The sequence below is a fragment of the Penicillium brevicompactum genome, assembly GCF_028827555.1.
Source record: "Penicillium brevicompactum strain IBT 35665 chromosome Unknown utg000006l_segment0_segment0, whole genome shotgun sequence".
NCBI classification, from domain to species: Eukaryota; Fungi; Ascomycota; class Eurotiomycetes; order Eurotiales; family Aspergillaceae; genus Penicillium; species Penicillium brevicompactum.
The window spans coordinates 4853908-4877888 of record NW_026623209.1 but is presented as its reverse complement, the minus strand read 5'-3'; the positions used below and the strand labels follow the sequence as shown (position 1 = coordinate 4877888).

The window sequence follows — 23981 nt, the reverse complement described above, 5'->3', positions numbered from 1 at the left end:
AACATTCCCGAGGTCCAAGGCTCCGCCATATCCATCTCTCGACCTCTTCATAATTTTCAAGGTTACCACCTGGACACAAATTTTGATCTCAATCTCAATCGCTCCCCAAAATTGTAAAGCAAATATATCCCAATGATACATCCAACCGTCAAACCAGCCAACAAGCTGCATCCTGGGCCCACTCCAAGGTTTTCGTAAAGCGGCCGAGAAAAAACAACGGCACCACAAGCAAAGGCGCTTCGCGTGAAATCAGTTGCTGCAAAAACACTCGCGGCATATTGAGGATAGCATGCAGGAATGTACAGGAAGATGGATTGCATCAAGATAAAAACACAAGCCGGGTAGATCACGATACCAATCGTCGGCACAATCCAATGTACTCTTGGATCTGCAGCCCAGCCAAAAAGAAACAACCCGATGGCTGGTCCGAAGCATGCAAACAAAGCCGGAACCAAGACATCTTCTGGCTTTTGGATCTGCCCTCTCTTTGTCTTCGGAACAAAAATCTTGTAAATGTAGAGGTTGTAGACCAAAAAGGAGATAATAGATCCGACAACGATAGCTAAGAAGGCGAGGCCCATTTCTCCCAAATTGAACCCATACATCCCCTGATACACAATTGGGAATGCTTCGAAGAAAGAGTAGTAGATCCCGTAAGTCAGAGACGTGTACAAGTTCAAGAATAGAATTGCCGGGTCCAGAAAAGTGATTCTCGATGGAATAAGCAACGACTCCTGGATGACTTCATGAAAAGAGACACCCGCTTGGGCGACATCGGCAGCAGTCTGATAAGTGTGGGATTTATCAGAGTCATGGGTCTCCAAGCGTCGCGCACGTCGATGTAAGATGGTGGTGGGATTGGTTTCGGGCAACAAGAAGAGAAGGATGAGAATCGGGCCCGCGGCGATCAGAATCTCCCACATGGAAAATCGCCAGCCAAGTACTGGGATCGCAAATCCAGATACCAGCACACCTATGGCGGGTGCACTGAAAACACAAAGGACCCACGTTGTCATGGAATGTGGAAGTACCTCGGTCGAGTAGATGTCTGCAATCGAAGCACCCCCAGTAGCCAAACAGGGGCTACCAAAGAAGCCTTGGAGGAAGCGTAGAAAGTAGAATCCGATTGCATTGGGCGCCAATGCTGTAGGAATGCTGATGATGCAAAATAACAAGAAGGAAATTGCGTATGGAAGGCTGCGGCCAATGCGAGGAATCTCGCTCAGAGGGCTAAAAAAGAGCGGACCGGCGCCGTATCCCAGCCTGCATTTGAAGTCAGTCTCGCGCATTCAGCAAGAGACAAAGGATAGAACATACACATAAATAGCAAGACCAAGAGATGCTTCCGCATTGTTCACGCCAAATTCTTCGATGAAGGCGTTCTCGCTGGGTGTGTAAATTGGCGCGGCCATGTACACCACAAAGCTGTAAATGCCTATAGTAAAGAGAACGAATGCTTTCTTTGGATTTGACCAATTTTGAGGATTCTCTTCGTCATTTTCTGAATACCACTCTACCGCTGTTGTCTTCTTCTCGTCCTGAGAATGGAGGGTGTGCTGCCAATAGTCCGGAGTCTCTTCTTTGTACTTAAGCCACGAGGGCTTGTACAATTGACGTAAAGTCTGTCCAAGAAAACTGTCTCGCAACCATTGAATTGGCATTTCTGCTGAAGCGAGGATACAACTAGAGAATAGTCAAAAATGAAGCGGAAATAACGGTACAAGCGAATATTTAAAGCTTACATTCAGACTGTGAAAGCCAAAGTAGCACTTTAAAGAGCTCTGAGATACTGGAGTCAATTGTCATTTAAATGAATCCAGCATATTAGAAATACATGCTTGGATTTGTCAATTGCAAGCACCTGGGGAATTGCTTCAAAAGTCACCGAGTATGTGTGGAGGTGGTTGTTGGAGGTGGAGGCATGGAGACCTTTCAGTTCATCATCATAACACAACGTAAAGAGACTCTGGTTGGACACAACCGAGAAAGGCTCTTTTAACCGCTTTGAAAAATATATCCGGTACATACCTGTGAAGGCGGGCACTCACAGTCGTGATTACTCTACTCCGTACATCTCTACTCTCCCAAAGAGGTCATACCTCTTTTTGATGTCGATAGAAAACACCGCAGTCTCCAGTGCTTGACCTTTCTTTCAATGGTGGGCACCGATACTTGCTTAATGTTGGCGGCGTGGAATTGATATGGCCTACAGTGCATCTCATTTCACTTTTCTAAAATTTCTTTCTCTCCGATCAAGGTCCATAACCACGCTTCTACAAACAGCTAACAATACTGAGTTGCTGTTAACACATTTTTCTCGAGAAATCAGCCCCGGAAAAATTTGGCGATAGACTGGCTGGATGATGGAAGTCAATCTCATTTGATATTTACAGCCTTCAATCTCACTTGTGATGTTGCAATTCCCAAGATACAACAGATCATGGAGGCGGTTGGAGGTCTTGGAGACGCTATCATACCCGTGTGGCATCACCCAATGACCACTCCCGAGGCATCTCCACTGATTGTGAAAAAAGTGTCCACTGTCGATCACAAATTGGAGATTCTTACCAATCAAGTTGAAGGCACGGTGCTCAGGTGTTTCCAATGATAAAATGCACATCCCACAATACTGACAAGTAGATATTTCCGAACTTTCACCAATTGTCATATACCCGACCTAGACATACCAAGGCCATGTCTGAACTATTCCAGCCCCTCCGTATCGGCAATGTCGAGCTAAAGCACAGAGTCGTCATGGCGCCCCTCACTCGCTTGCGCGCGGATGCCGAACATGTCCCTCTTCCAATGTCCACTCCATACTATGAGCAACGCGCTTCAGTCCCTGGAACATTGATCATTGCCGAAGCGACCCTGATCTCAGCCCCTGAAGCTGGAATCCCCCACGGACCAGGAATTTGGACCGAGGCCCAGATCACAGAATGGAAGAAGATCACAGATGCCATCCACGCCAAAGGCAGTCACGTTTTCTGCCAATTGATTGCCCTGGGTCGAGCAGCTAGCCCCGAGGAGCTGAAGAAGGGAGGAAACGAGCTCTTCGCGCCTAGCCCAATTGCGATGGAAGAGGGCATGCCGGTCCCGAAGGAACTTGGCGAAAAGCAGATTCAGAGCATTATCGCTGACTTTGCAACTGCTGCGAAAAATGCGGTTCGTGCCGGATTTGACGGTGTCGAGGTTCACGGCGCCAATGGGTACTTGGTCGACCAATTCTTGCAAGATGTCACAAACCAAAGAACCGATCAATGGGGCGGAAGCGTTCCCAACCGCGCTCGGTTTGGCATCGAGGTGGCCAAGGCTTTGGTTGACGCGGTTGGAGCCGAGAAAGTCGGTTTCCGTCTTAGCCCATGGAATACCTGGCAGAGTATGAAGATGGCAGACCCAGTTCCTCAGTTCTCATTCCTCGTGGAACAGCTGAAGACTCTCAAACTTGCGTATCTTCATGTTGTCGAGTCACGTGTGATCAACAACGTGGACTGTGAAAAGGGGGAGAGCATTAAGTTCCTTCTCGATATTTGGGGCAAGACATCACCTGTGCTTGTCGCGGGTGGATATAACCCTGGCAATGTCAAAGGTGCATACGAGGATGAATACAAGAACAACGACGTTGCTGTTGTCTTTGGTCGGCATTTCATCTCGAACCCCGACCTTCCGTTCCGAATTCAGCACCAGCTTCCTCTTACCCCGTACGACCGGTCGACTTTCTATACGGCTACGCAGGCAGCTGGCTACGGAGACTATGCCTTCAGCCCAGAGTTCATTAAGCAGCATTAAATCAGCAGTGCTTGGCCTGTTGTGGCCACCTCTGCTGTGGTTGGGAGCACAACCTTGAGGATGACTGCGGATACATGATCCGAGCCCTACCGACAGTATCCTGCATATTCCACATGTCCTTGCGAGTGGATTGTACATAGAATAGACCACTTTCACGAGGCCAGAGTAGGCACGAATTGAAGACGATGTTCACGCATCTCACGGTGATCATGGAAAACTTTCGAACAACGGAAATTTCACCTACAGTATGCTTTATCAGAAACTAGCTGGACGTTTCATTAGGTCAAGGAGCTTGCATTGTCCACAGCCTGCCCCACCTTTGTCAGTGGCAACCGGAGAGGCTGACTCGTTGCCCTTGCATATAGACACATGTCGCGTGGATGTTACGTTACATAGCAGGGAGTTGTCGAGAGTTACAATGCAGATGAGGCGGTACGTTCTGAGTATCAAGAAAACGAATTTCAACTGCAGTCTTTTTTACCTCTACTCCGTAGAGCTTAGACACAGAGGCTGGAATGAAAGGCCCGGAGAGAGCCGTTGAAAAAGTTGCCCAATATGTGCCCTTTCGACCCCTCAGCTCAGCCACTCTTCGCGCCTATTTCTCCGACGACGTGGAAATTTACTTAAAGCAGCGAAGTACCAGACAAAAGAGGTAAAAAATCAACATGGTAACCCGCTTCATGCCGGTCAATAGTAAGCAATCTGCTGGCCTCCAACTGAGACACAAGAATAGCCCGTGGGCCGTAATCTCCCACATGATCACCGTCTAAGATTATTACTTCTATACGGAGTATACGGAGTACAAGTACTCCATACTGCTCAATAGTGTGACGACGTTGAGAAGGATCTGCACCGGGTGATTGCCATAAACTTTCAGGGTTTATTGCTGGTGGGTTTTGACACATTGAACAAGTGAGACGACCCTCACCATTTCTAGAACAGGCGGGAGCGCCGAAAACGCAGGCTGTCATCGGCACGCCACATGGACACATTAGGGCTAGGGGTACTCCGTACTCCGTAGGACGAGGACCCAATCCAATTTTTAGGTATTCGGCTGTGTCGGCTCTTATTGAAATCAGATGAAAGGGGTCGGGTATCCATCGGATCAGTGGGATGTAGGGTCAGAAAACGCTGTAACTACTGGACTGGATATTTTTGGAAGATCGTAGCCATTGCATTGCATTTAAAACACACGATGTAAATCATACGGCGGTTGGATGGTTGCATGGAAGATCAGAGGCAGATCGTACGGAGTAAGAAATGGACTGTTGCTAAATATGGGCCGGAAGCGAGGGGTACAAAGGGCCCCGGGGGATTCGTCACACGTAGCCCACACCTGGGCACTGAAGAGATTTCTGATTACGCTTGGTTTTGCGAACCAATACGGAGAAGTACGAAGTCATCATCTGTCATTAAAATCTATTTGAAAATTATTGTCTAGTAGACTCCAACTGCTTGCTTGAAATTGTAGACGGAGATGATCTAAAATTATATCCAAACTAAAAAGAATAAAAGACTAAAAAGAATAAAAAACAGCTTGTAACCTCAAAGAGCAAAACGTCCAGACCCATTTGAACGTGGTTTTATTGAAGAGGCGACCAATCAGAAGATCAGATCGCTCGGCGTCAGGCTTGGAGTGAGACTAGTGGAGACTAGTGTGGCCTAAAGGGGACTAGTGCATACGGACCAAACACTGTTTGTTTCGTCGGCCCAAGGTTGACCGTCGCTTTGACTCCTTTTTCATTTTCTGCTTATTCTCTTGATTCCCTTGCCTTCCTGGTCTTCCCTCGTTACTGACCATACATTCGTTCCAAATATGCGTATCTCCAGCCTCTCGTTCTTCGTCCAGGCACTGCTGTTGACTGCGGTCGCAGCACAGAGTGCTGGCCTTTCCAATATCGTCTCGGATATCACAAGTGAAACCACTTCATCCTCCAGTTCCGAAGCGCCCGAGACAACTTCTACTACATCGTCATCAACATCATCCACCACCTCCGAGGCACCAACTACTTCTGAGGAACCAACTACCTCCGCCGACCCTACCACTTCCTCCACTTCATCCACCTCTTCTACCTCTTCTACCACTTCTGCCGCGCCAGCAGAGACCACCTCCGCCGATTCCACTGTCGCCCAGACCTCCGCCTCCACCACCAATGGACCTGCATCTACATCGAGCTCTGATAGCAGCCAGACTACCTCGGCTCCCAGCACCACCCAGACCCCTGTCGTGAAGACCATCACCTCCTACGCGACCAGCGATGGATCCACCGTCGCCAATGTCATGACCACCACCTCCACCCCCGTTGCCGAGCCCTCGTTGAACAGCGACAAGAGCTCCGGCTCCAGCGGCGTGTCTTCCTCTGACAAGAAGATCATCATCGGTGTGGTGGTCGGCGTCGGCGGTGCCATCCTGATCGGTGCCCTCGGCCTGGTCTTCTGGAGAATCCACAAGAAACGCAACGGTCAATTCGGTGACGAGGATGATCTCATGGGTGGCACCGCTGTCGGCTCCAACCCTCGTGAGAAGGCCCCCAGCCCAGCAAACAACACCCCCTTCAAGAACACACTCGACCAGTACCACAACCCCGGTCCCGTCAACGCGGCATCCAACTTCTAAGTGGACCTGCACAGACTCGACATCTGTCGAAGTGTAAAACTTGTACGATCATCATGCTATACTCAGGCGCTATGGACCGGACGGGCGAGACGGTTACTTTTTTTTCTTTCTTCGGTTGCAAAATCTTGTTTTTGATTTCTTCATTTTCAGGGCGTTTTATCACGGCCCAGCCGCTCTTTCATAGACTGCACTGCACATTCATTCCCGGAGCGATCTTTTCTGCAACCATCACATTCATTTGATCTCAACTCGATCCTTGCGCGACAGACAAAATACGGCACTTACTCGATTCTCCCCCGTTTGCTTTTGATTCCCCGTGTCGATGTGCTTGGTGACTTCCTGTGGATAATCACATTGCCATGACAAATACTTTCTTCCTTTTGCGGCATTAGACGTCAAAAATTGTACAGCGTGCTGCAAAGGTCCCTTAAGATTTAGTTTCCTATCAACTTTGTAATAAGTCTTGTTATCCTGCTTCATGTGCTTATCTATTTCCGCCGCTTTGATATCAATTATTGCTCATCGACTTTGTACTCCATGTAATTTGCTTTGCCCTTTTGGGCAACCTGTAGATTGATATTCATGACGAGACTACACTGGGTTGAAGATGATATTGGTTGGTAAATTTTCATGGACCACGCAAGTCGCTGGGGTCGCTATTTCCAATAGAGGAACCGGAGCATAGATCCCCTCTCAAGAAGCCTACCTCAATTACTCCGTATCCCGAAGCACAGCCGTCATATCGTGTAGATCTCGGTATATCGTCATTTCACGTGACACATTCCAGAACGCGTCCGGCACGCGAGATCGATAAGACACCCTGCATGTTTTCCCAGCCCCTAGTCTAATACTTTAATATCGCGACTTGACAACTAACCTTCCAATTCAATCCTGCAAAAATCTCAAATCCCCCAAAATCCCCTCCTACAAGAAACCCAAACAAGAAACCCTCCCCAAGAACCACACGCCCACCCACTTCCGCATCCGAACCAAACATGTTCGCATCGCCGCAAACCCCATTCCGCCAAACAGGCCACTACACCCCAATCCGACCATCCCCCTAAACATCTCAACACCCCCATGGACAATGTCCCCAACAAGACACAATGACACCAACCCCTCCCCCCTCCAATTCAACATCCAAACCGAACCCATCCAGCGCCACGCCCAAAACCACACTTCCCCAGTCCCACTAAACATGAACATGAATATGAACATGAACCTAAACACAACAACCTTCGCACCAAACTTCAACACCCCCTCTTCACCAAGCTCACCATCCCGCAAACCTAAATACGAAGCACGCTACGCCTCAACCATCGCAAACCCACTCAAGAAACCCGGTCTCGCGCGCTCCCGGACCCGCAAAATGTTCCTTAATCGCGTGCGCAATGATCGCGACGAAGGCCGCTTCGAGGCGCGCGGTGAACAGATGATGCATATGGAACATCTTGCTGATCGGAGGCGCTGGGAAGAGTCTATGGCGCGAGAGGGTGAGGTTGCTGAGTATGGGATTGAGGATGAGGAGGATGATATGCTTCCTGGTATGTTTTTTGGGTTTTTATTTTTTGACTTTGGGATAGGGCTTTTGCTAATTATGATGTCAGATGATGCGGATGCGCTTGATGAGTTCTTGTCACAGGAGGAGGCCATGGAGATGGCTTTGAGGGAATCGCAGGCGCAGGCGCAAGCGCAATCACAACCATGTGCGCAGTCTGGGTTCGGGCGTGTTGATCAATTGCGAAATGGGAATGATGTTCCGTTTAGTGATGATGATTATGATGATATATTTATGGGGCTGCAGGAGCAGTCTCAGGATATGGATATGTCGTGAGATTGTCTGGATTGGGAATTGGGTGATGTCTTTTATAAATTGCGGGCTTGCATGGATGGCGTTCTGGTGTCTTGAGTATATTTCTTATGCAGGTAAATAAGGGTATCGACGGGGTTTGCAGCATATGTACAATACAGCGAACGAAGGTGCCAATGGCACCTGGGCACGGGACCACCATTGGTAATCAATCTGGTATCAAGGGAATATGTTCTTTTTGGGCTTCAATGATACACATTCTTCACATTACTGCTGCGGGCAATCAGGCATGCCTGCTCCGGCGGCGCCGCCTCCCAGATCTCCCATGAGTGGGTTTGATACAAGTTCCTCGGGGGGACTACCGGCTGCTTGCATCTGCGATATCGTCAGTGATCGAGATTCAAATTGTAGAAGTTCAAAATGGAAAACTCACCTCCTGCATGCGCTCCCAAATGTACTCGCGACACTTGGGATCGTCGTCCGAGTAACTCCGCTCCTCGAACTTCGTCACAATCTGCTTGACGATCTCAGCCTGCTTTTGGAACCGCTCTATATCTTCAATCGGTACACTTCCACCGCTCTTGTTCTTCTCAAGCCATGGGCCAAACTTCACATCCAGCTCCTTCATCGGCTCGTAAAGCATCTCCTTGTTCGAAAGCTGCTCCATCATCCCCATAAACATCTTCGACAAGTCACCATCCTCACCGGCGCCATCTGCGCCAGCCTCGACGGCCTTCAGTAGCTGCGCAATCATATCATCCGATAAATCATCCTCATTACTTGCGGCAGCGGTAGCTTTATCACCACTCTCCTTCATTCGACCCATAGTGCGCTTGATAGCATCGTTGAAAGAATCCGCCGGTTGCTCACTCGATGCCTCAGGGGCACTTGACTGGGGCTTCGCATTCGATGCACCCGCCGCCGCAGCTCCAGACCCTCCAGCACCACCTTGTTCAGCCATAACGTCTGCCAAAAGTTGTTTCAAGAAGTCGCCGGGCGGAACCCCGCTCTCCTCAAGCTGTTTCGCGAACATCTCGGCGCCTTGGTCGACTGTCGATTGAACGTTGGGGTCTGCGGTAGGTGCGGCTGGTGCGCCGCCGCCCATCATGTTGGCCATGTCCTGCTCGAGCTGCTTGAGGAAAGCATCTTCGTCGAAGTCGGGCGGTGCGATGCCGGTGGATGGGTCTTGAGCTGGGGCTGGGGATTGGGCAGGTGCAGGCTGTGCGGGTGCAGCTTCGGGCTTGGGCTTGGAGAAATCATCGAGAACGTCTGTTGGATGTGAGTATCAATTCCCCGCGGAGGCTGTGCGGGGAGGGTGGAATGGTGGGGGGTGTTCTGTACCGTCTAACTCGTCAAATTCTGAATCCTCGTCGTTATCATCGTCTGCTGGCTTTGCTTCTGTCTTTGCCGGCGCAGCGCTGGGGGCCGCTTGGGTATCTGTGGGCTGAGCCGCGGCCGCGGGGGTGGTGGTGGCAGTGGCCGAGGCTCCCTCGGGCAGGCCCTCAGTGGACGTGGTAGCCATGTCGATTGTGCAGAATAACTTGAACTGCAGACTCGCTAGCTTCAAAGGAGATGCAATGGTCGCAAAGAAAGCGTGGCGATGAGATTCGGCATGTGATGTTTTGGCGGGGGGCTAATTAATGCCGATCGCCGAGGAACACCAAGTTGCCCTCCGTTCTCCGTACTGTGATGCTGGCTCCAGATTATCTGGACAGCATCACCTCAGTTTCTCAATATTTATCTACCCTGTCATAGGCATTCTTGCAATTGAAATAGCAGACAATGAAATATTCCTGGAAATATGACAGACTTTGGGGACATCGAGCAGAAGGAAGAGGAACTTGCAACGGAGTGTATAGACGACAAAAATACGAAAATGAAAAAGATCATTGAAAAGACCTCCGACACACATACGGAGTAGATGGAACGGAGTATGGGTGAGATTTCTCAATACATACGGATATTCAAAGAGCTTGTTAGTAGATATGACACAGAATAGCCAAGACGTTCTCTCATTTGCCCTTCAGGACTCAAGTGAGGTTAAACTGGCTGTGTGTAGATCCCGGTGCCGTGTTCATAGTCAATTTGGAGCTGAAAGCACGAAAGTTACTACGCTGCCGCTGCCGCCCTGGACCGTACTCTATCTTGATCATGAAACTTGGGATCTCCAAGGTTTTCTTGGCAAATGAGGCAGATTTGCCAATTGCGAACCTCACTGGGATTCAGCTCGGTGACCGCATTTATGCATGTATCGCCCTGTTCTAGAATTGTAAGGGGAAGATCTTAGACCCATCCCAGCCCGGCCTTGTACGTGCACTTGGACAACCCACAGTGGGAATCCCTGTGTCACTACCCCATACTCCGTACTTGGCCCTAGTTTCGATCAGGGCTTTGTGGAGAGAGAGAGGCAGCGAGACCCCAACGAGAAGTGAGGAGAAGAATGGATCGAGCCAAATGAGGTCATTCTACAGGGCGCTCGGGTCTCAGATGTGATGATCCTTGAGTCTTGGCACATGTTGGGGGCGGAAAGCGAAAAATCTGCATCGCATACGTTTCCAAAGTCCGGGGAAGAGTGGCGCGTGATTGATCATGTGGTCTGATTTTCCACGGTGACCCTATGGAGTATAGGGCTGTAACTGTACAGCTGTACGGTGTACAAGCAGAGGCAGAGAATGGACATGCCCAGCCCATATAGTTCAAATGTACGGAGTACGGAGAGTACTGTACTTCGTCCCTCGTACCTGAAGTGCATTATTGGAGTCAAATGGCGTGTGCCGGTATCGGCTATCCGGATAGGTTGGTTAGTTGGTCAGTTGGCTGCTATTGGATGTGAACGCCTGAACGCCTCTGGACCTGGACTTCTCCGCGGGCAACTGTAGTCGTCTCCAGGTGTCTTCCCCAGGTTGAACCAGGTTCAACCAAGTTCAACCAAATTCAAGAACCAACTTGGGCTCAACCAGCAACCAGGACACACTAACCTTGGAACGTATGAGGTACGAAGAAGGCAGACCGTACGGTGCAACTCCCCACAACACTCCAAGTGGAGTTGAAAGCCATTCATACGGGCAACGTGGAGACCTGTGGCCCCGAACAAGTTAAAGGCGAAAGAGAAAAAAAAAGGAAAAAAAAAAGTCAAAAGGGCGAGGGAACCCCTCCTGACCGGGCAGACTTTTTTTCTTTAGTCAATTGTTTTACACAAGGCTTTTACGTTCCTTTCCTATCTTTATTCCTCTGACTCTGCCTTTCTCATAATTTTCAATTTTCTTTATGTCACAACTTGCCTTCCCATCCGCACGTCCCTTCTAAACGCTTAGCCGCGCGCCTGAAATTTGTTTTTCGACCGGCAACAGTCCCGGTAATCGCGGGGAACGCTGGCTTTGCTCCCGGTTGGAGTTGAACTCCAATGGTCTCAATGGTCGAGAATAACGAACTGGGCATGGACCCAATCGTGCCTAAGCATGAGCCGGGCCCTGATGGCTCAATGAGTCCCTCCGTGTCGACCCCCGAAGAGGTTGAGCCGCTGCAAGACGCCGCGCAGACGCAAAAAAGGAAAGGAGGCAGAAAACCTGTACGTAACAGCTTCCTAAATTCTGGGGCCCCGCATTCATGTCTATCATCTTGTGTCACTGTGGCCTCATACCGTATGGCAATCACGTCTTCCGATCCTAACCCGCCCCCAGATATATGCTACCTCCGAAGAGCGCAAGCAACGCAACCGCCAGGCCCAGGCCGCCTTCCGTGAACGAAGGACCGAATATATCCGCCAGCTAGAGACCACCATCAAGCGCAATGAGGAATCTCTACAGAGCTTGCAGCAGAGCCATCGCAGCGCCGCCGACGAATGCTTGATGCTCCGCTACAAGAACTCGCTGCTGGAGCGCATCTTGCTGGAGAAAGGTATTGCTCTCTCACCAGCCCTTCCCTGTCCATCCGAACCCTCACTGACCCCGACTCTAGGCATTGATGTGCAGGCTGAGCTACGATTGAAGACGGGGGCGCCTGGCGCGCCTCCCAAGGCCAACCCCATGCCTCCCAAGACGGCGCCCGCAGGTGCTCGCAACCAACGGCACCCCGCAGGCATTGCCGCAAAGCCCGAAGCGTTCGGTATCTCACAGCGGGAAGGCGCATATGGTGTCCCATCGCCACAATTCCAGGCAACTCCAACCTCACATGTTTCCTCCCCGTCACACGCCAAATCTCCCGGCTTCGGCTTCCAAGGTGCCATGTCACCTGCCGGTGTTGAATCCCAAAATCGCCCCCAGCTTCTCCCGCAACCTCGATCTTTCAGCCAAGCCTCGCCGCCAGCAATCAGCATGCCCCAGACTGACCCATCAGATAACAAGCCCCAGGCCCGTGGCGGGGCTATGGGGCCTCGCGGCGCAAGGGTCGCAGCAGCCGCCTACTATCCCTCCCCCTTCCAAAAACACTACGATCAACTCGGTAAGCGGCTTTCGCCATTGATTGCCTCAGGATCACAGCTGACCTCCCAAGCAGAACAAGAGTATGATGCGCAGGCCGACATGGTTGATGACGACCACGATGGCTCAACAAACGCGTCTTACGTACCAGGCTTCACACCACAGTCCATGGCATCTGGATCTCATAATATGTCTGGATTCAACCAGCCATCAGCCGAAGGAACGCCCAGCGACTTCGGTAATTCAAATCCGCTGCTCGGTCAATACGAGCCCATGCTGGATACAGATCCATTCGGGCTAAGCGCTAGCATGCATTTCCCAACACCGTTCAACTACGAACACAGTAGCTCACGGCAATGAGCACATCCCAAAAATTTTGCTATATTCACTCTGTCCTATATCTTGTTCATTTTCGGTAAATGATCACCTCTAAAAGTTTTGAGCATTGCCTGGCGTTGCGACGATTTTTGATACCAATCTTCTCTTCTGGCTTTCCCCCAGGGTATATTTATATCACATTCTGTACATGAATCGAATCTTCACGACTCCATCTGCATCTGCATCTGCATTTGCATCTACATCTCCAGCCAGTTAGAATCCACAGCATCCGTCAATATCGAATCTCTGATCCCTGCGACAAGCCCACACTTCTCCCTGACAACATTCAGCAGCTCCACGACCAAGCCATCGCCACAATTTCTCTCCAAGTACAGACAAATGGCCTGACACTCGGTCTGCGCCCGTCCAGCCATCCACCAAACACACTGCGACAGCGGCGCATACCAATATGCGAGAATCAGCAAAGCACGTATATCCCGCTCGATCAGCAGAGCCTTGAACTCAGGCTCCATAAACCCAATGAACCGAAGATCCCGCGGCACAACACCACTCGCACACAACGTCTCAGGCCTTGACCTATGCCCATTCCCCAAGTTCCGAATTTGAGTTAGAATTGAAACAGCCTTGAAATACGGATTCGATTCCGTGGCACAATCTTCGAATCCACACAGATCCACAAATTCCTTCGCTATCTCATCGACCCTGCATGTCTTTGGCGGAGCCATGAATCTTCGATAGTCATCCGCAAGCTCGTGGAAGATACTCTCTGGTCTCAAGGGATCCGTCGCGTCCCAAATCGCCTTTTTATTAATTGAAAAATCCATCCATTGAAGAAAGATGGTTTCCGGTTCCGCCGGTGTGATTTTCAACGGCCAACATTCTGGCACTGATGCCTGGATGGATGTGATAACTGATATCCCCAGCATAGCTGCTGCCGCCCACAAGGCATCACGATCTTGCGGGAGGATAGGAAGTGACAGCTTTTCGTTTAAGAGACTTGCTGCATGGGCGCGATGGCGGGACTCTGTCTGAGCGAGAATCGAGTCCTGGGTTCCCGTGCTCGATATCTGGGCAAGATAGCGGTCGTGCGTCGTTGCCAGTGTCAGTATTATTCGCATTAGGAATGGGTGCTGGGGTTTGTTAGCCTGGGTATTTTTTTGCTCTGCATTTTCGTGCGACATACTGCGAGCGCTAGTCTGATTACTTCCTTTCGATACACGGCGGTTATGCGGGACGTGCCGATTGTAGGTAGGGTTCTGTGGTAGAATCGATGGAGTCGGGCCTGGCTGTTTAGGTCTAGGCTAAAGGATCCAATGCCTTCTCCTATAACTATTGATGAAATGATACTTGTGGGTGGTGGTAGTGTACTGAAGACTGTTTGGCTTGCTGTGTCGAGCGCTTTGTCTTGCCATGTTACTTGTAGGTCTGGTCCTTGATTGTAGTTACAGGCGACGCTGTATTGGGTACAGTTCTGACACTGCGGTTGGGTCTCGTCGCACTTGAAGGCTGTTATTCAATATCTCCACTTCAGTGGGCTGGGTAGGGGGGAGGGCATACTTTTACTCGACGGAGTTTACAGTTGCGGCAGCCTCTTCTTGATTTGAGATGGGCTCGACGCTTGCGCGATTCGGCGGGCTTTGGTTTGCTGGGCATCTTCGGATGTGATCAACAGCAGGGAAGTTTCGAGCCATAGGTCGTTCTGATCTGTCGCTGAAATACCCAGATGCTTAACTCCGAATTCCGAGACTATTGTGTCATTGGCTCGGCGCTTTGAACTAACCCTTTTCAGTACTGCATACCTGCTTGGGTGGTCTTTGGCATTGTTCTTTACTGCATACTTAGGTTCATGGGGAATTTCCAATCGCAGACATCGAGGTCTTGTTTGCATAGAGCTTCTAGTCTGCATCTCATTGAACTCATTGAAAACTCGAACATTGATCTTAGCCAACCGAGTCATGGTGACTGCCATTTGCGCTATAGCGCCTCGACCAGAGCCAAATTGGCAATCAAGACCATGTTGATTGAAGAACCGCATCTTTTAATCGAGATGGATCCTTATTGGATCGTGAACCGACCAGGGTATGTATGCAGACCAGGCACATCCCTCTCAATATCTACCCTAAAACGAGAAACCGCATTTACGTCGCATATCAACTTGAACTGCTTCCATAGATCAGTTCTGTCTATGCCAATGGCGATTGAATCTGGCTGTAGCTTTTCTTGTCCCGCGGAGGTAGGAAATATTGCTTGGGAAATTCCGCGCTGATGTCAATCCGGGTGGCGAATCAAAGATATTCCCACGGTTATTGAAGTCTTCGACCAAAGCCTCCATTCGTACTGGAGTGGATCATAGGCCCTTTTAGCAACTCTGGGCCTCGGGAGTGAGCGCAGTTGGCATTTAACCTTGGGAGCTGGACCTTGGAGGCTTGTTCGATGAGTTGGCTTCTGGCAAGATCTAGAACCGGGGAAGCGCGTGGTTAGGTCGATTGATGCCATTGACATAAGAGCGCAATGATCCTCGAGTGGACTGTTATCCATGGTCTCATGAGTATCTTTAGGGACATTTGGGGGGTTCAGAATGCGTGCTTCTGTTCATGGAGATTCGTAGCAATGCTTTTATGAGGCAATGATGACGCAAGAAATTGTCGCATAGATCGATAACTGCACGATGTACAGTATAATCCAGGACCAAGAAACCTTGGCGTGGGATTGGATACCTTTGGGGAGAGTAATAAAGGGAAATAAGCTTGATGAAGGTAGATTGGACAAGTATACGATAATATCAAAGCCCATTATAGGCAAGGACACTCGTGAATGCTTCGTACTCTTGGTCCATATGGCGGTCAGAGATATCGATCGAGATATATAAGTATCCTCTAAAGGATGATCAGTGGAGTCTATAGATATGCAAATTCCCGAGCTCATTCTATCCAAGCTTATGCATCAAATCTTGGTCCATGGATTGAGCTTGATTACATAGCTTCTGCAAGTATCAGTAGCGTTGCCGCACCGACAGTAGCCCGCTCGCACGAGGAAGACGGATCCACTGGCAAGCTGTCAACGGCGTCCCTATATGGATCACAGCTAAGCTTCTTCAATGGCCATGGGGGAGTCAAATAGAGTCAAGTATTTATCGCAAACAGTCCATGACGGAGTCATTATGTAAGGTACCCTAAGCCCTAGGATGCGGGCAGCCAATCAGCGTGGGCGGACACATTCGCTTAGGAGCAGAAGCCGCCTTTCCTGATTAGTCACATTGCACCCTGCAACCACAAACCGTGGACCTCCCTTCACATTGCTCTATCATCATCCTCAATTCTGACAGGCCGGATCTCTTGGGTTCTGCCTTGTGCCCCCATTAAACACTCTAGACCGATTGTCTAAAGTTGAGCGCCTCCCCCGGAAGGCCTCCAGATCACTTCAGGCGTCATGACGGACGTCCGGTCAAAGGTACGCTGAATTGGAGCTCTCCCGCGCAGAGCTGGCGACCCAAACCCGCTGGAACCGCGATATCAATGCGATCACGGCAACATGGAGGTTTTTTTTCTTCTATGAACCAAATAACTAATTCGAATTGTTTATGATTAGAACCTCTACGAGCTTCTGGGTAAATTTCCCCTCCTTTGAATCTTCGGCTAGCTTTTCCGACCCCAAACCCAGCTCTCTTCCACACAATTACCAGCTTGAAACATCATTCGAACTGCCATCGACCAGGTCACTAATCCTTGTTATTTGATCAGGCAACGACCCAGAGCTCGACCCCAGCCGCCCCGCCCCTCCCCCCCGCGAAGGCTGTCGACCGCCCCACTGATCGCTCCGGAAAGCGTGATACCCCCAAGGAGCAGCCCGCTCGTCACACTGAGAGCAATGCTCGCCGCGGTGGTGCCCGTGTGAACAACGGCAACGAGGCCGGTATGTTCTATGACGACCTTGTCTGAGAATCCGGGACTAATTCACGAAAATAGCCTACCGTGACCGCAACGCCGGCCGCAACAACAACCGCGAGAAGCCCACCGAAGACGGTGCCCAGCCCGCCCGCCGTGGTGGCCGTGGCCCCCGTGGCGACCGCCAGTCCCGCACTGGCCAGACGTAAGCGACCCCACGCACGGAAATGAAATCCGGATTTTCTGAAGAAAGAAAAATACCCGCAAGATTTCTATCCGGTGAAAGAAGATTAGCGAAAAAAGTACTCGAACTAACGTGAATTTTCGATATTAGCGACACCCGCAAGCAGGTCCAGCAGGGCTGGGGTGCCGAGAGCGGCGAGAAGAACTGGGACGACGAGCGCCAGGGCGAGAAGATCGCCAAGACCGAGGAGGCCGAGCCCCAAACTCCCGCCGAGGAGGTCGAGGAGCCCGATAACTCCAAGTCTTTCGCCGACTACCTTGCCGAGAAGGCCCAGAAGGAGACCCTCGCCGCCAAGCCCGAGCGCACCGCCAACGAGGGCAGCAAGCTCGACAAGAAGTGGGCTGCCGCTAAGGAGCTCTCCAAGACCGAAGAGGACTCTTACATTCAGGGTTCCTCCGAGAAGGCCAAGCGCGAGAAGCAGCGCAAGGAGAAGAACTTCCTCGACGTTGACCTCCGCTACGTCGAGCCTCCCCGCTCTGGCCCCGCTCCCCGCGGCGGCCGTGCCCCCCGTGGTGGTGACCGTCCCGCCCGCGGCGGCGAGCGCTCCGAGCGTGGCCGTGGTGGTCCCCGTGGTGGCGACCGTGCCCCTCGTGGTGACCGTGCCCCCCGTGGTGGTGCCCCCGCTGCTCGCGGTGGTGCTCCCCGTGGCAACGCCCGTGGCCCCGCTGGCCCTACTGTCGACGAGAAGAACTTCCCCAGCCTCGGCGGCAACTAAATTGTCTGATTTCCGATGGAAATCGTGCTCCCGGACCGGATTTGCTTTTTTGAATCGTCTCGCTTCCGATCTCTACTTGAGCGATTTCGCTTCATCTGCGATGAGTTTTTGTCCTCTTTTGGAGATTTTGAGAGGATGTTTGATATGAGGGATTCCGTACTCCGGTGGAAGCAATAACTCCTTGGTTTACAGTGTTTTTCTTTTCTCGAGGGGAGAAAGGGCGTATTCCGAGGGTGATCTTATGTGTGTGTGTGTGTTTACATTTGCCTTCGGTGAGCAAACGCGAATTGGATGACTGAATTCGACGGCCCATGTAATTTGATTCGTTTCAGAAGTCAAACAAAAAAATAGGAACGCAAAGAAATCTTCAATTGAATTACGGGACATGTCTGCTTATTCTATCTCTCTATGTAACGATCTAAGCTATTACTCCAATCTCCGAGGCTCTACGGAGTACATGGGTTAGAGGTGATGTTGCTGTAGAGCTGAAAGAGTCTTATAGGAATATAGAATGGGTTCCAACTATTTACTAATGATAGGATCCAAACCTGTCAAAGCCTAGCCCGGGCTAGGAATATAGGTAAAAAGGGACTTTGATGGACGTCAGATCCAACGTCATCCCGCGGTCCCCCCATTGCCAATGAGACGCAAGCGCATCTATAGCTCTCCCTCCCTCTGTCGATATCCGACAGGGTCCTTGAACTCTTGCGCCGCAGACATGGCGTTCTGGGTCCAGACCGTCATGAGTTCATCATCCACCTCGTCAAGGAATTTCAGACCCGACATAGCTTTACCACCACAAGCACGCTCCAACGCGAGGAATGCAAAGTGACCTCCAATCACAGGCCGAGCACGGAACCTGGTGCCCTCAGCAAAGCCTCCGTCGCCCTCAGTGTTGTGCAGATCTGTGAAAGGTCCATTGCTAGCGGTCTCGTTGACCCACAGGGCAACAGACTCCAAGATCTCCGCCCTCACAGGCTTCGAGACGACTGCCATTGAGAAGAACTCCCAGTCGGTCTTGGTATATAGATGACGGCTGTCGAGGGGAAGACCGAACTTCTGACGAACATGGTCATACCAGATTGATTGCTTCTGGTAGATGTGGCGAGGGACGAACCCAGGAGTTTCAGTGTCAGTGTTTTCCAGATGGAAGCAGAGCTGGGCATCGGCGTAGAGGTTGTAGAGAGTCGTCCAAGAGCCAGCCCAGTCGTAGGATAGCTTAGCATGAGTGTTGTCCCACGACATGGCATACTTCTCCCACTTTGCGACGTAGTCACTGGCGGTTTGCTATTTGGCGAGTTAGTCAGAACATGCATAAGAGACAATGATACAAATGACTTGCCTTGTAATATTGAGCATCGGTATCATTCCCAGCAAGCGCGGCGATCTTGCTCATTGCATTGATGCCAATGATTCCCTTCAGAGCCAGGTTGGACTGAAGAGCCAAAGGACCAGCAAAGTCATCGGTAGAAACTATATTTGGTCAACTTGAGGGGAAAGGATGCGCACAGAAAGAGCTATTCTCACGTTGATTCTCGGGCTTCAGACTGTACTCCACCAAGTATCCAGTCCACTGTTTCCACAGAGTGTAGCTGCGCTTAATCCATTCCTCGGCCAAGCGCTCGCCTTCATCACCACCACCCCATTTACCATCTTGGAGGGCAATTCCATCGAGGGTTTGCTGATCATTCAAATGGAACAATTTGTGAGCCTCACGAGACTTGCTACCGACTTCAGGCGACGATGAACCCAAGGTTGACCAGATTGAGGAAGCCTCTGTGGGGTCTTGGTATCGAAGGGAGTTCACAACAGCCAGTCCCATGATGAGGATGTTTCCGCACTCTTCCACTGGCATCCTTTCATCGTTCCCGTCAGGATGACCGGTAGCGTTGGGGAAGTGTGTACCCAAATCATGCATGGCATAGGTATTGGGGTATTGCCCACTGAGCATGTGCTCAATCAGAGGCTCCAAAAGGTATGATAACCAGCGAGGGTTGGTGTATAAGAAGAATGGGAAGGCAGGATAGATGACATCGATTGTCTGTAGGTTTCCATCAGAGGAAATCTCCTTCAGAAACAGGATAGGATCATCTGGGGTTCCTGCAAAGACAGTCGATCCCATAACCTGACGAGCGGAAAGAGCGACGATGTCGACGTAGTCGCTGGCACCCGAAAGGTATGCATCATCCGCAAGCTGCTGGGAATAATTCGATGCCAATGCGCTAGCATGAGCGAAGTCTTGGTAGTGGAAGCTCAGTAATTCTTCAACCGTTGGGTACCATGACTCCCACAAGGGTCGCATCAAAGTTAGGCCCCGAGAGGAGGCATATTGAATGACTGGGTCCTGAATGAGTGCGAGAGTGAAAGTCACACTGTCTGAGTAGCTACTAGATGAATGACCTAGGTTGAACGATTGGGAGAACGCAAAGACAGGCCAACGGTCGTGGATGGCGCGGAACTTGTTGTCGTTGGAGTTGTCAACAGTACCGGTGCTGGCGAAGGTACGACGCACATCAGTGTCTGATCCGGACTGATACCTCGCATCCTGGTTCTTTGGTCAGCAAAAAAATTGAAGCGTTTGTTCTGCGGGTGGGAACATACAGTAGGTCCAGCGAAATTGAGTGTGCCCCATTCAGCGTGATCGTCATTTTCCGACAACAACTCTTCCGTCTCTCTACGCACTTGCCACCTTTGCAGGTGGGCCTGTTGACTATCTGTCTTCAAAGTGCCTCTTTCCCAGTTGATGTTGTTTCTGGCGTCTTTACTGAGCCATTGGCCGGTCACATCCATGTAGATGTTCACGTCAACATCGCCTTGGACATCGATGGTCACATACGCTGCAGGTATTGACTGTCGCAGAGTGGACGTCGGTGTGATGGGCGAGAGAAACGAGATAGTGAGATTAAGTGGATATGAAGAGCCGGCATCAATGCTGTAGGTGAGGTTTGTGGTCGATGCATCGTACGTAGTACCGAGGTAGGAGGGGTACTTGATATGGTAGCTGTAAGATGTTAGCAATTGAATCGACGGATATAGTACGGAGGACTGCGACTCGTACCTGCTATCCTTCTTCTGCAGGGAGTCCTGCGGCCTGCCCAAAAGAGGATAGACGGCGCCTTGACTCGGGATGTGGGCCATCAACGCAAGACCCACATGGTCTCCGTTCCAAAAGATGGGCCATCTGGCCCATGGCACTTCTCGGGCATTGGGAAGCCAAGCACTCAGGTAAGGGTTTCGAACGACTAGAGGCACCACGGGAGGTTCGAGTGTAGACGCGGTACTGACCGCTGCCAAGACAGCAGCCAGGGCCAGGGGTATGAGTCTCATTGTAGCTCTCTGCAACGATCGAGAGTGTAGTGTGAGCCCCTCAGGCAGTAGTGATATGGATTTTGTAACGAAGGTGGTCCTGAAACACGGTTAGAGGTGTTTCGTGTGGAGGACCGGGTATACAGGGAGGGATATGGAGAGGTGAAGGGATAGAATCAGTGGGACATGATTACCTGAAGGCTGCCCAATATTCACTACAAGTTGTCAGAGAGGAGTTAGAATGTTTATAACAGGGGTGTTTCACTCAAAAAAGAGGGCGAGAGGGAAAAAGTGAATTTCCAGATGGGGAAGCTGGAAATGCGGGGAAAGGGTTACCTGCAAGTTGCTGTTTAGCCGGAATTGGAGGCAAACAGAACACGATATTCGGGCGGGTAGACAGGAGGATTGAGGGGAGGATGAAGAGAGAGAGAGAGAATGAGAGCCAGAGACAGAAAGGATCCTCGAGAAGCTCTGATCATCTCATCTTCAGAGTCTCGATGATGTCATGCGGAGAGCTTTCTCGCGTTTCAAATATGTGCATGTACCGTACAAACATATCATACAGAACCTCAGGTACATTCGATCAGATCTGATTTGTCGAAAAACACTTTGCAACATCCAAAAGCAAGGGGCTCTAGAAACCAATACGAGTGTACTGTTCCAGTCTCACTGAGGCACCGGAGCCTCGGGCTTCGACCGTTGCTCCTTTCAGTCATATGGGACTGGTATACTTCTAGACGTTCATCTCTTCACCTTTCATACTGTAGGTTTTGGCTCTCCTCCAGGTTGCTAGCCTGATTCGCTGAGAGCCAAGATGTATACGGCTTTGTTGATATCCCATCAGCACACCCTGTATCGCAGTATGTACAAACAAACCAAAAAGAAAGAAAGCAAAAAAAGATATGACAAATTCAGCTGGACATCGGGACTAGGATTTGAACCCAGTACTTCGGGAAGGAAACTGACCCAACAGATGGAGAGGATTGGGCCCTTTGGGGATTAGGCTGGCGCGAAATCAGGACATGCGACACCTCACCCAGCTGGTATTTGTTATGCCAGGCAGCCCTTATTTGGTCTTTTAACTGACTCTTTTGGCCAGTACTTCCATTTGTATGTATTACGCTAAGCTAAGGATGTACCCCTGTTTGATACCCTCTACATGTACGCATCAGCCTAAGCTTGACTGCTCCATACACGCAGAAATGATATCTCAAGCAAAAGGGGTGAGATAGCAGCACCGTGGCCTTCAGCTTTCCGAGGACTTGATTGAACAAATGGTATCATTGATTGCAGCCTATAGTGATTATTCTAATCATGCTGCATGCTTCCAACCCGAAAACTCCAACGATGTCCCCAAAAACCAAACACCTTTAACAAAATACCCATGTGTATGTAAATACTCAATGCCGATCTATAAACGACATGCTGCACATTGCATGCTCAATGCAATGAGACATGTTTCCTCGAACCTGCTGCCTGAAGCATCAATCCGGGGTAATATCAACACAGAAACAAAAAAAGGGAATTATCATCCCAAATCACCCTGTCCAAGCGTCAGAACTCTGGTTTCCTGCCGTACTCATAAGCTTGAGTAGACCGTCGACCGCGTCTCCTCGCTGAGAAGGCGAGATCTCGCTATTCATCAGCTCAGCTCTCGGCCCCAAGCTCGTTTGTCGTTCTTGCTCGTGCCGAACGACCGTAGCCGGCGGGCTGCTGAGCTGCATGGGAGATCCAAGGTGTCTAGGTGGTGTTCGTTGCGAATGCTTCTTCGCACGAGGCTGCACAATGCTGGAAGACAATGGGGATGGTCGACCCGGGAGGTCGGGGGTGCTGTGGAAGGGAGTAGAAATGAACGCGGAAGTGCCAATTCGTGGCGTCTTCAGTTGGGATGACGAGGAAGGGAATGTGGTGAATTGCTTGCGCGACGAGAGGGGTGGTGTGGAGAGGACGGAGAATGAGAGTCGGGGGCATTTGCGGCTATGTGCGTCTAGATCCGAGACCCGGCGGTCGAATTGGTGGTCTGCCACATTGCGCATGGCACTTTGTAGCCTTGAGCGGAGGAGGCTTGCTTTCTGTTCCAGTTGTTAGATATCTGCCCGCGGAGAGCCTTGTGCTGCTTCGCATACCTCTTGGATAAACACTTTCCGCGCGTCAGAGTCATCTGGGACGCTACGCGTCTCTTCCTCTGGTGTGCGGGGAACGTCGAAGGCTTCGGTTTCAGTTTCGGTTTGTTGTGTCTCGTCGCGTTCGGGCTGTGAATTTTGGGGTGTGGGAATGTGTGAGTCCATCACGTTGGATGTGTTATATAGCTACCATTGCGCGTCAGATTAGCTGTCCGACACCCATCAATTCCCTTTTCCATGAGCTTACCTGGCCTTTCATCTGGTTCTCTGGTGTTTGAACGGGCTGCGGAGAAGCTTCGCGCTGCTTTGCAGGCTCTATGTTCTCCTCTGTCTCATCCAATTGATCTCTTGTCCGTTTCTGACCGGCAAATATCGGAGAAGGAAGTAGCTTCCGGGGTGACGTTGCAATCGTCCGCTTCACGGGTGTTCCCACCACTGGGTATGAGTGTTTGGTGTGGGCGGGAGATAGACACGCGTTGGTGTCCTTCTCGCCGAGGATTCGACGTCCATCCTTGACCGGACTGAATTGCACCGCAGTTGAGTTCATTGTGCAGGTTGCGGAGGTGGGGATTGAGAAAATTTAGTAGTAGCACTCGAAATCTCCGGGTTATGCAGAAGCCTCGAGGCAAAAATATATAGGAAAGACAAGAAATGAAGAAGGAAGGGAGTCAGAAAATAAAACGGTCTCGCGCGTCGATCGCGTGTGGTGATACTAGCTTGTATAGAGCACGGACTT

The 23981-nt window shown here is 50.6% G+C and overlaps 11 protein-coding genes across 11 annotated transcripts; 5 read left to right on the top strand and 6 right to left on the bottom strand.

The window, feature by feature from the left end:
• Nucleotides 1-62: 62 nt before the first annotated feature.
• Nucleotides 63-1661, bottom strand: N7506_010062 (MFS transporter; the record flags this gene model as incomplete). The annotated part of the gene is made up of 2 exons (XM_056959355.1): nucleotides 63-1263; nucleotides 1318-1661. 2 exons carry the CDS (start codon nucleotides 1659-1661, stop codon nucleotides 63-65), a joined length of 1545 nt encoding a protein of 514 aa, XP_056808745.1.
• Nucleotides 1662-2694: 1033 nt separating this feature from the next.
• N7506_010061 (alkene reductase) lies at nucleotides 2695-3789 on the top strand (the record flags this gene model as incomplete). Its single annotated transcript, XM_056959354.1, has 1 exon — nucleotides 2695-3789. One exon carries the CDS (start codon nucleotides 2695-2697, stop codon nucleotides 3787-3789), a length of 1095 nt encoding a protein of 364 aa, XP_056808744.1.
• A 1816-nt stretch (nucleotides 3790-5605) lies between these two features.
• On the top strand, nucleotides 5606-6406 carry midA (putative cell wall protein; the record flags this gene model as incomplete). The annotated part of the gene is made up of 1 exon (XM_056959353.1): nucleotides 5606-6406. The coding sequence occupies one exon, from the start codon at nucleotides 5606-5608 to the stop codon at nucleotides 6404-6406; it is 801 nt and encodes a 266-aa protein (XP_056808743.1).
• Nucleotides 6407-7493: 1087 nt separating this feature from the next.
• On the top strand, nucleotides 7494-8240 carry N7506_010059 (uncharacterized protein; the record flags this gene model as incomplete). Its single annotated transcript, XM_056959352.1, has 2 exons — nucleotides 7494-7950; nucleotides 8014-8240. The coding sequence occupies 2 exons, from the start codon at nucleotides 7494-7496 to the stop codon at nucleotides 8238-8240; spliced, it is 684 nt and encodes a 227-aa protein (XP_056808742.1).
• Nucleotides 8241-8483: 243 nt separating this feature from the next.
• On the bottom strand, nucleotides 8484-9738 carry pex19 (putative peroxisomal membrane protein receptor Pex19; the record flags this gene model as incomplete). The annotated part of the gene is made up of 3 exons (XM_056959351.1): nucleotides 8484-8591; nucleotides 8650-9485; nucleotides 9558-9738. 3 exons carry the CDS (start codon nucleotides 9736-9738, stop codon nucleotides 8484-8486), a joined length of 1125 nt encoding a protein of 374 aa, XP_056808741.1.
• Nucleotides 9739-11619: 1881 nt separating this feature from the next.
• N7506_010057 (bZIP transcription factor) lies at nucleotides 11620-12994 on the top strand (the record flags this gene model as incomplete). Its single annotated transcript, XM_056959350.1, has 2 exons — nucleotides 11620-11784; nucleotides 11897-12994. The coding sequence occupies 2 exons, from the start codon at nucleotides 11620-11622 to the stop codon at nucleotides 12992-12994; spliced, it is 1263 nt and encodes a 420-aa protein (XP_056808740.1).
• A 215-nt stretch (nucleotides 12995-13209) lies between these two features.
• N7506_010056 (uncharacterized protein) lies at nucleotides 13210-14154 on the bottom strand (the record flags this gene model as incomplete). The annotated part of the gene is made up of 1 exon (XM_056959349.1): nucleotides 13210-14154. The coding sequence occupies one exon, from the start codon at nucleotides 14152-14154 to the stop codon at nucleotides 13210-13212; it is 945 nt and encodes a 314-aa protein (XP_056808739.1).
• A 392-nt stretch (nucleotides 14155-14546) lies between these two features.
• Nucleotides 14547-14930, bottom strand: N7506_010055 (uncharacterized protein; the record flags this gene model as incomplete). The annotated part of the gene is made up of 2 exons (XM_056959348.1): nucleotides 14547-14748; nucleotides 14773-14930. 2 exons carry the CDS (start codon nucleotides 14928-14930, stop codon nucleotides 14547-14549), a joined length of 360 nt encoding a protein of 119 aa, XP_056808738.1.
• A 1472-nt stretch (nucleotides 14931-16402) lies between these two features.
• stm1 (uncharacterized protein) lies at nucleotides 16403-17816 on the top strand (the record flags this gene model as incomplete). Its single annotated transcript, XM_056959347.1, has 4 exons — nucleotides 16403-16423; nucleotides 16714-16885; nucleotides 16939-17062; nucleotides 17192-17816. 4 exons carry the CDS (start codon nucleotides 16403-16405, stop codon nucleotides 17814-17816), a joined length of 942 nt encoding a protein of 313 aa, XP_056808737.1.
• A 657-nt stretch (nucleotides 17817-18473) lies between these two features.
• Nucleotides 18474-21143, bottom strand: N7506_010053 (putative glutaminase; the record flags this gene model as incomplete). Its single annotated transcript, XM_056959346.1, has 5 exons — nucleotides 18474-19092; nucleotides 19148-19289; nucleotides 19344-20367; nucleotides 20418-20817; nucleotides 20875-21143. 5 exons carry the CDS (start codon nucleotides 21141-21143, stop codon nucleotides 18474-18476), a joined length of 2454 nt encoding a protein of 817 aa, XP_056808736.1.
• Nucleotides 21144-22660: 1517 nt separating this feature from the next.
• N7506_010052 (uncharacterized protein) lies at nucleotides 22661-23792 on the bottom strand (the record flags this gene model as incomplete). The annotated part of the gene is made up of 3 exons (XM_056959345.1): nucleotides 22661-23194; nucleotides 23249-23431; nucleotides 23493-23792. 3 exons carry the CDS (start codon nucleotides 23790-23792, stop codon nucleotides 22661-22663), a joined length of 1017 nt encoding a protein of 338 aa, XP_056808735.1.
• Between the last annotated feature and the right edge of the window lie 189 nt (nucleotides 23793-23981).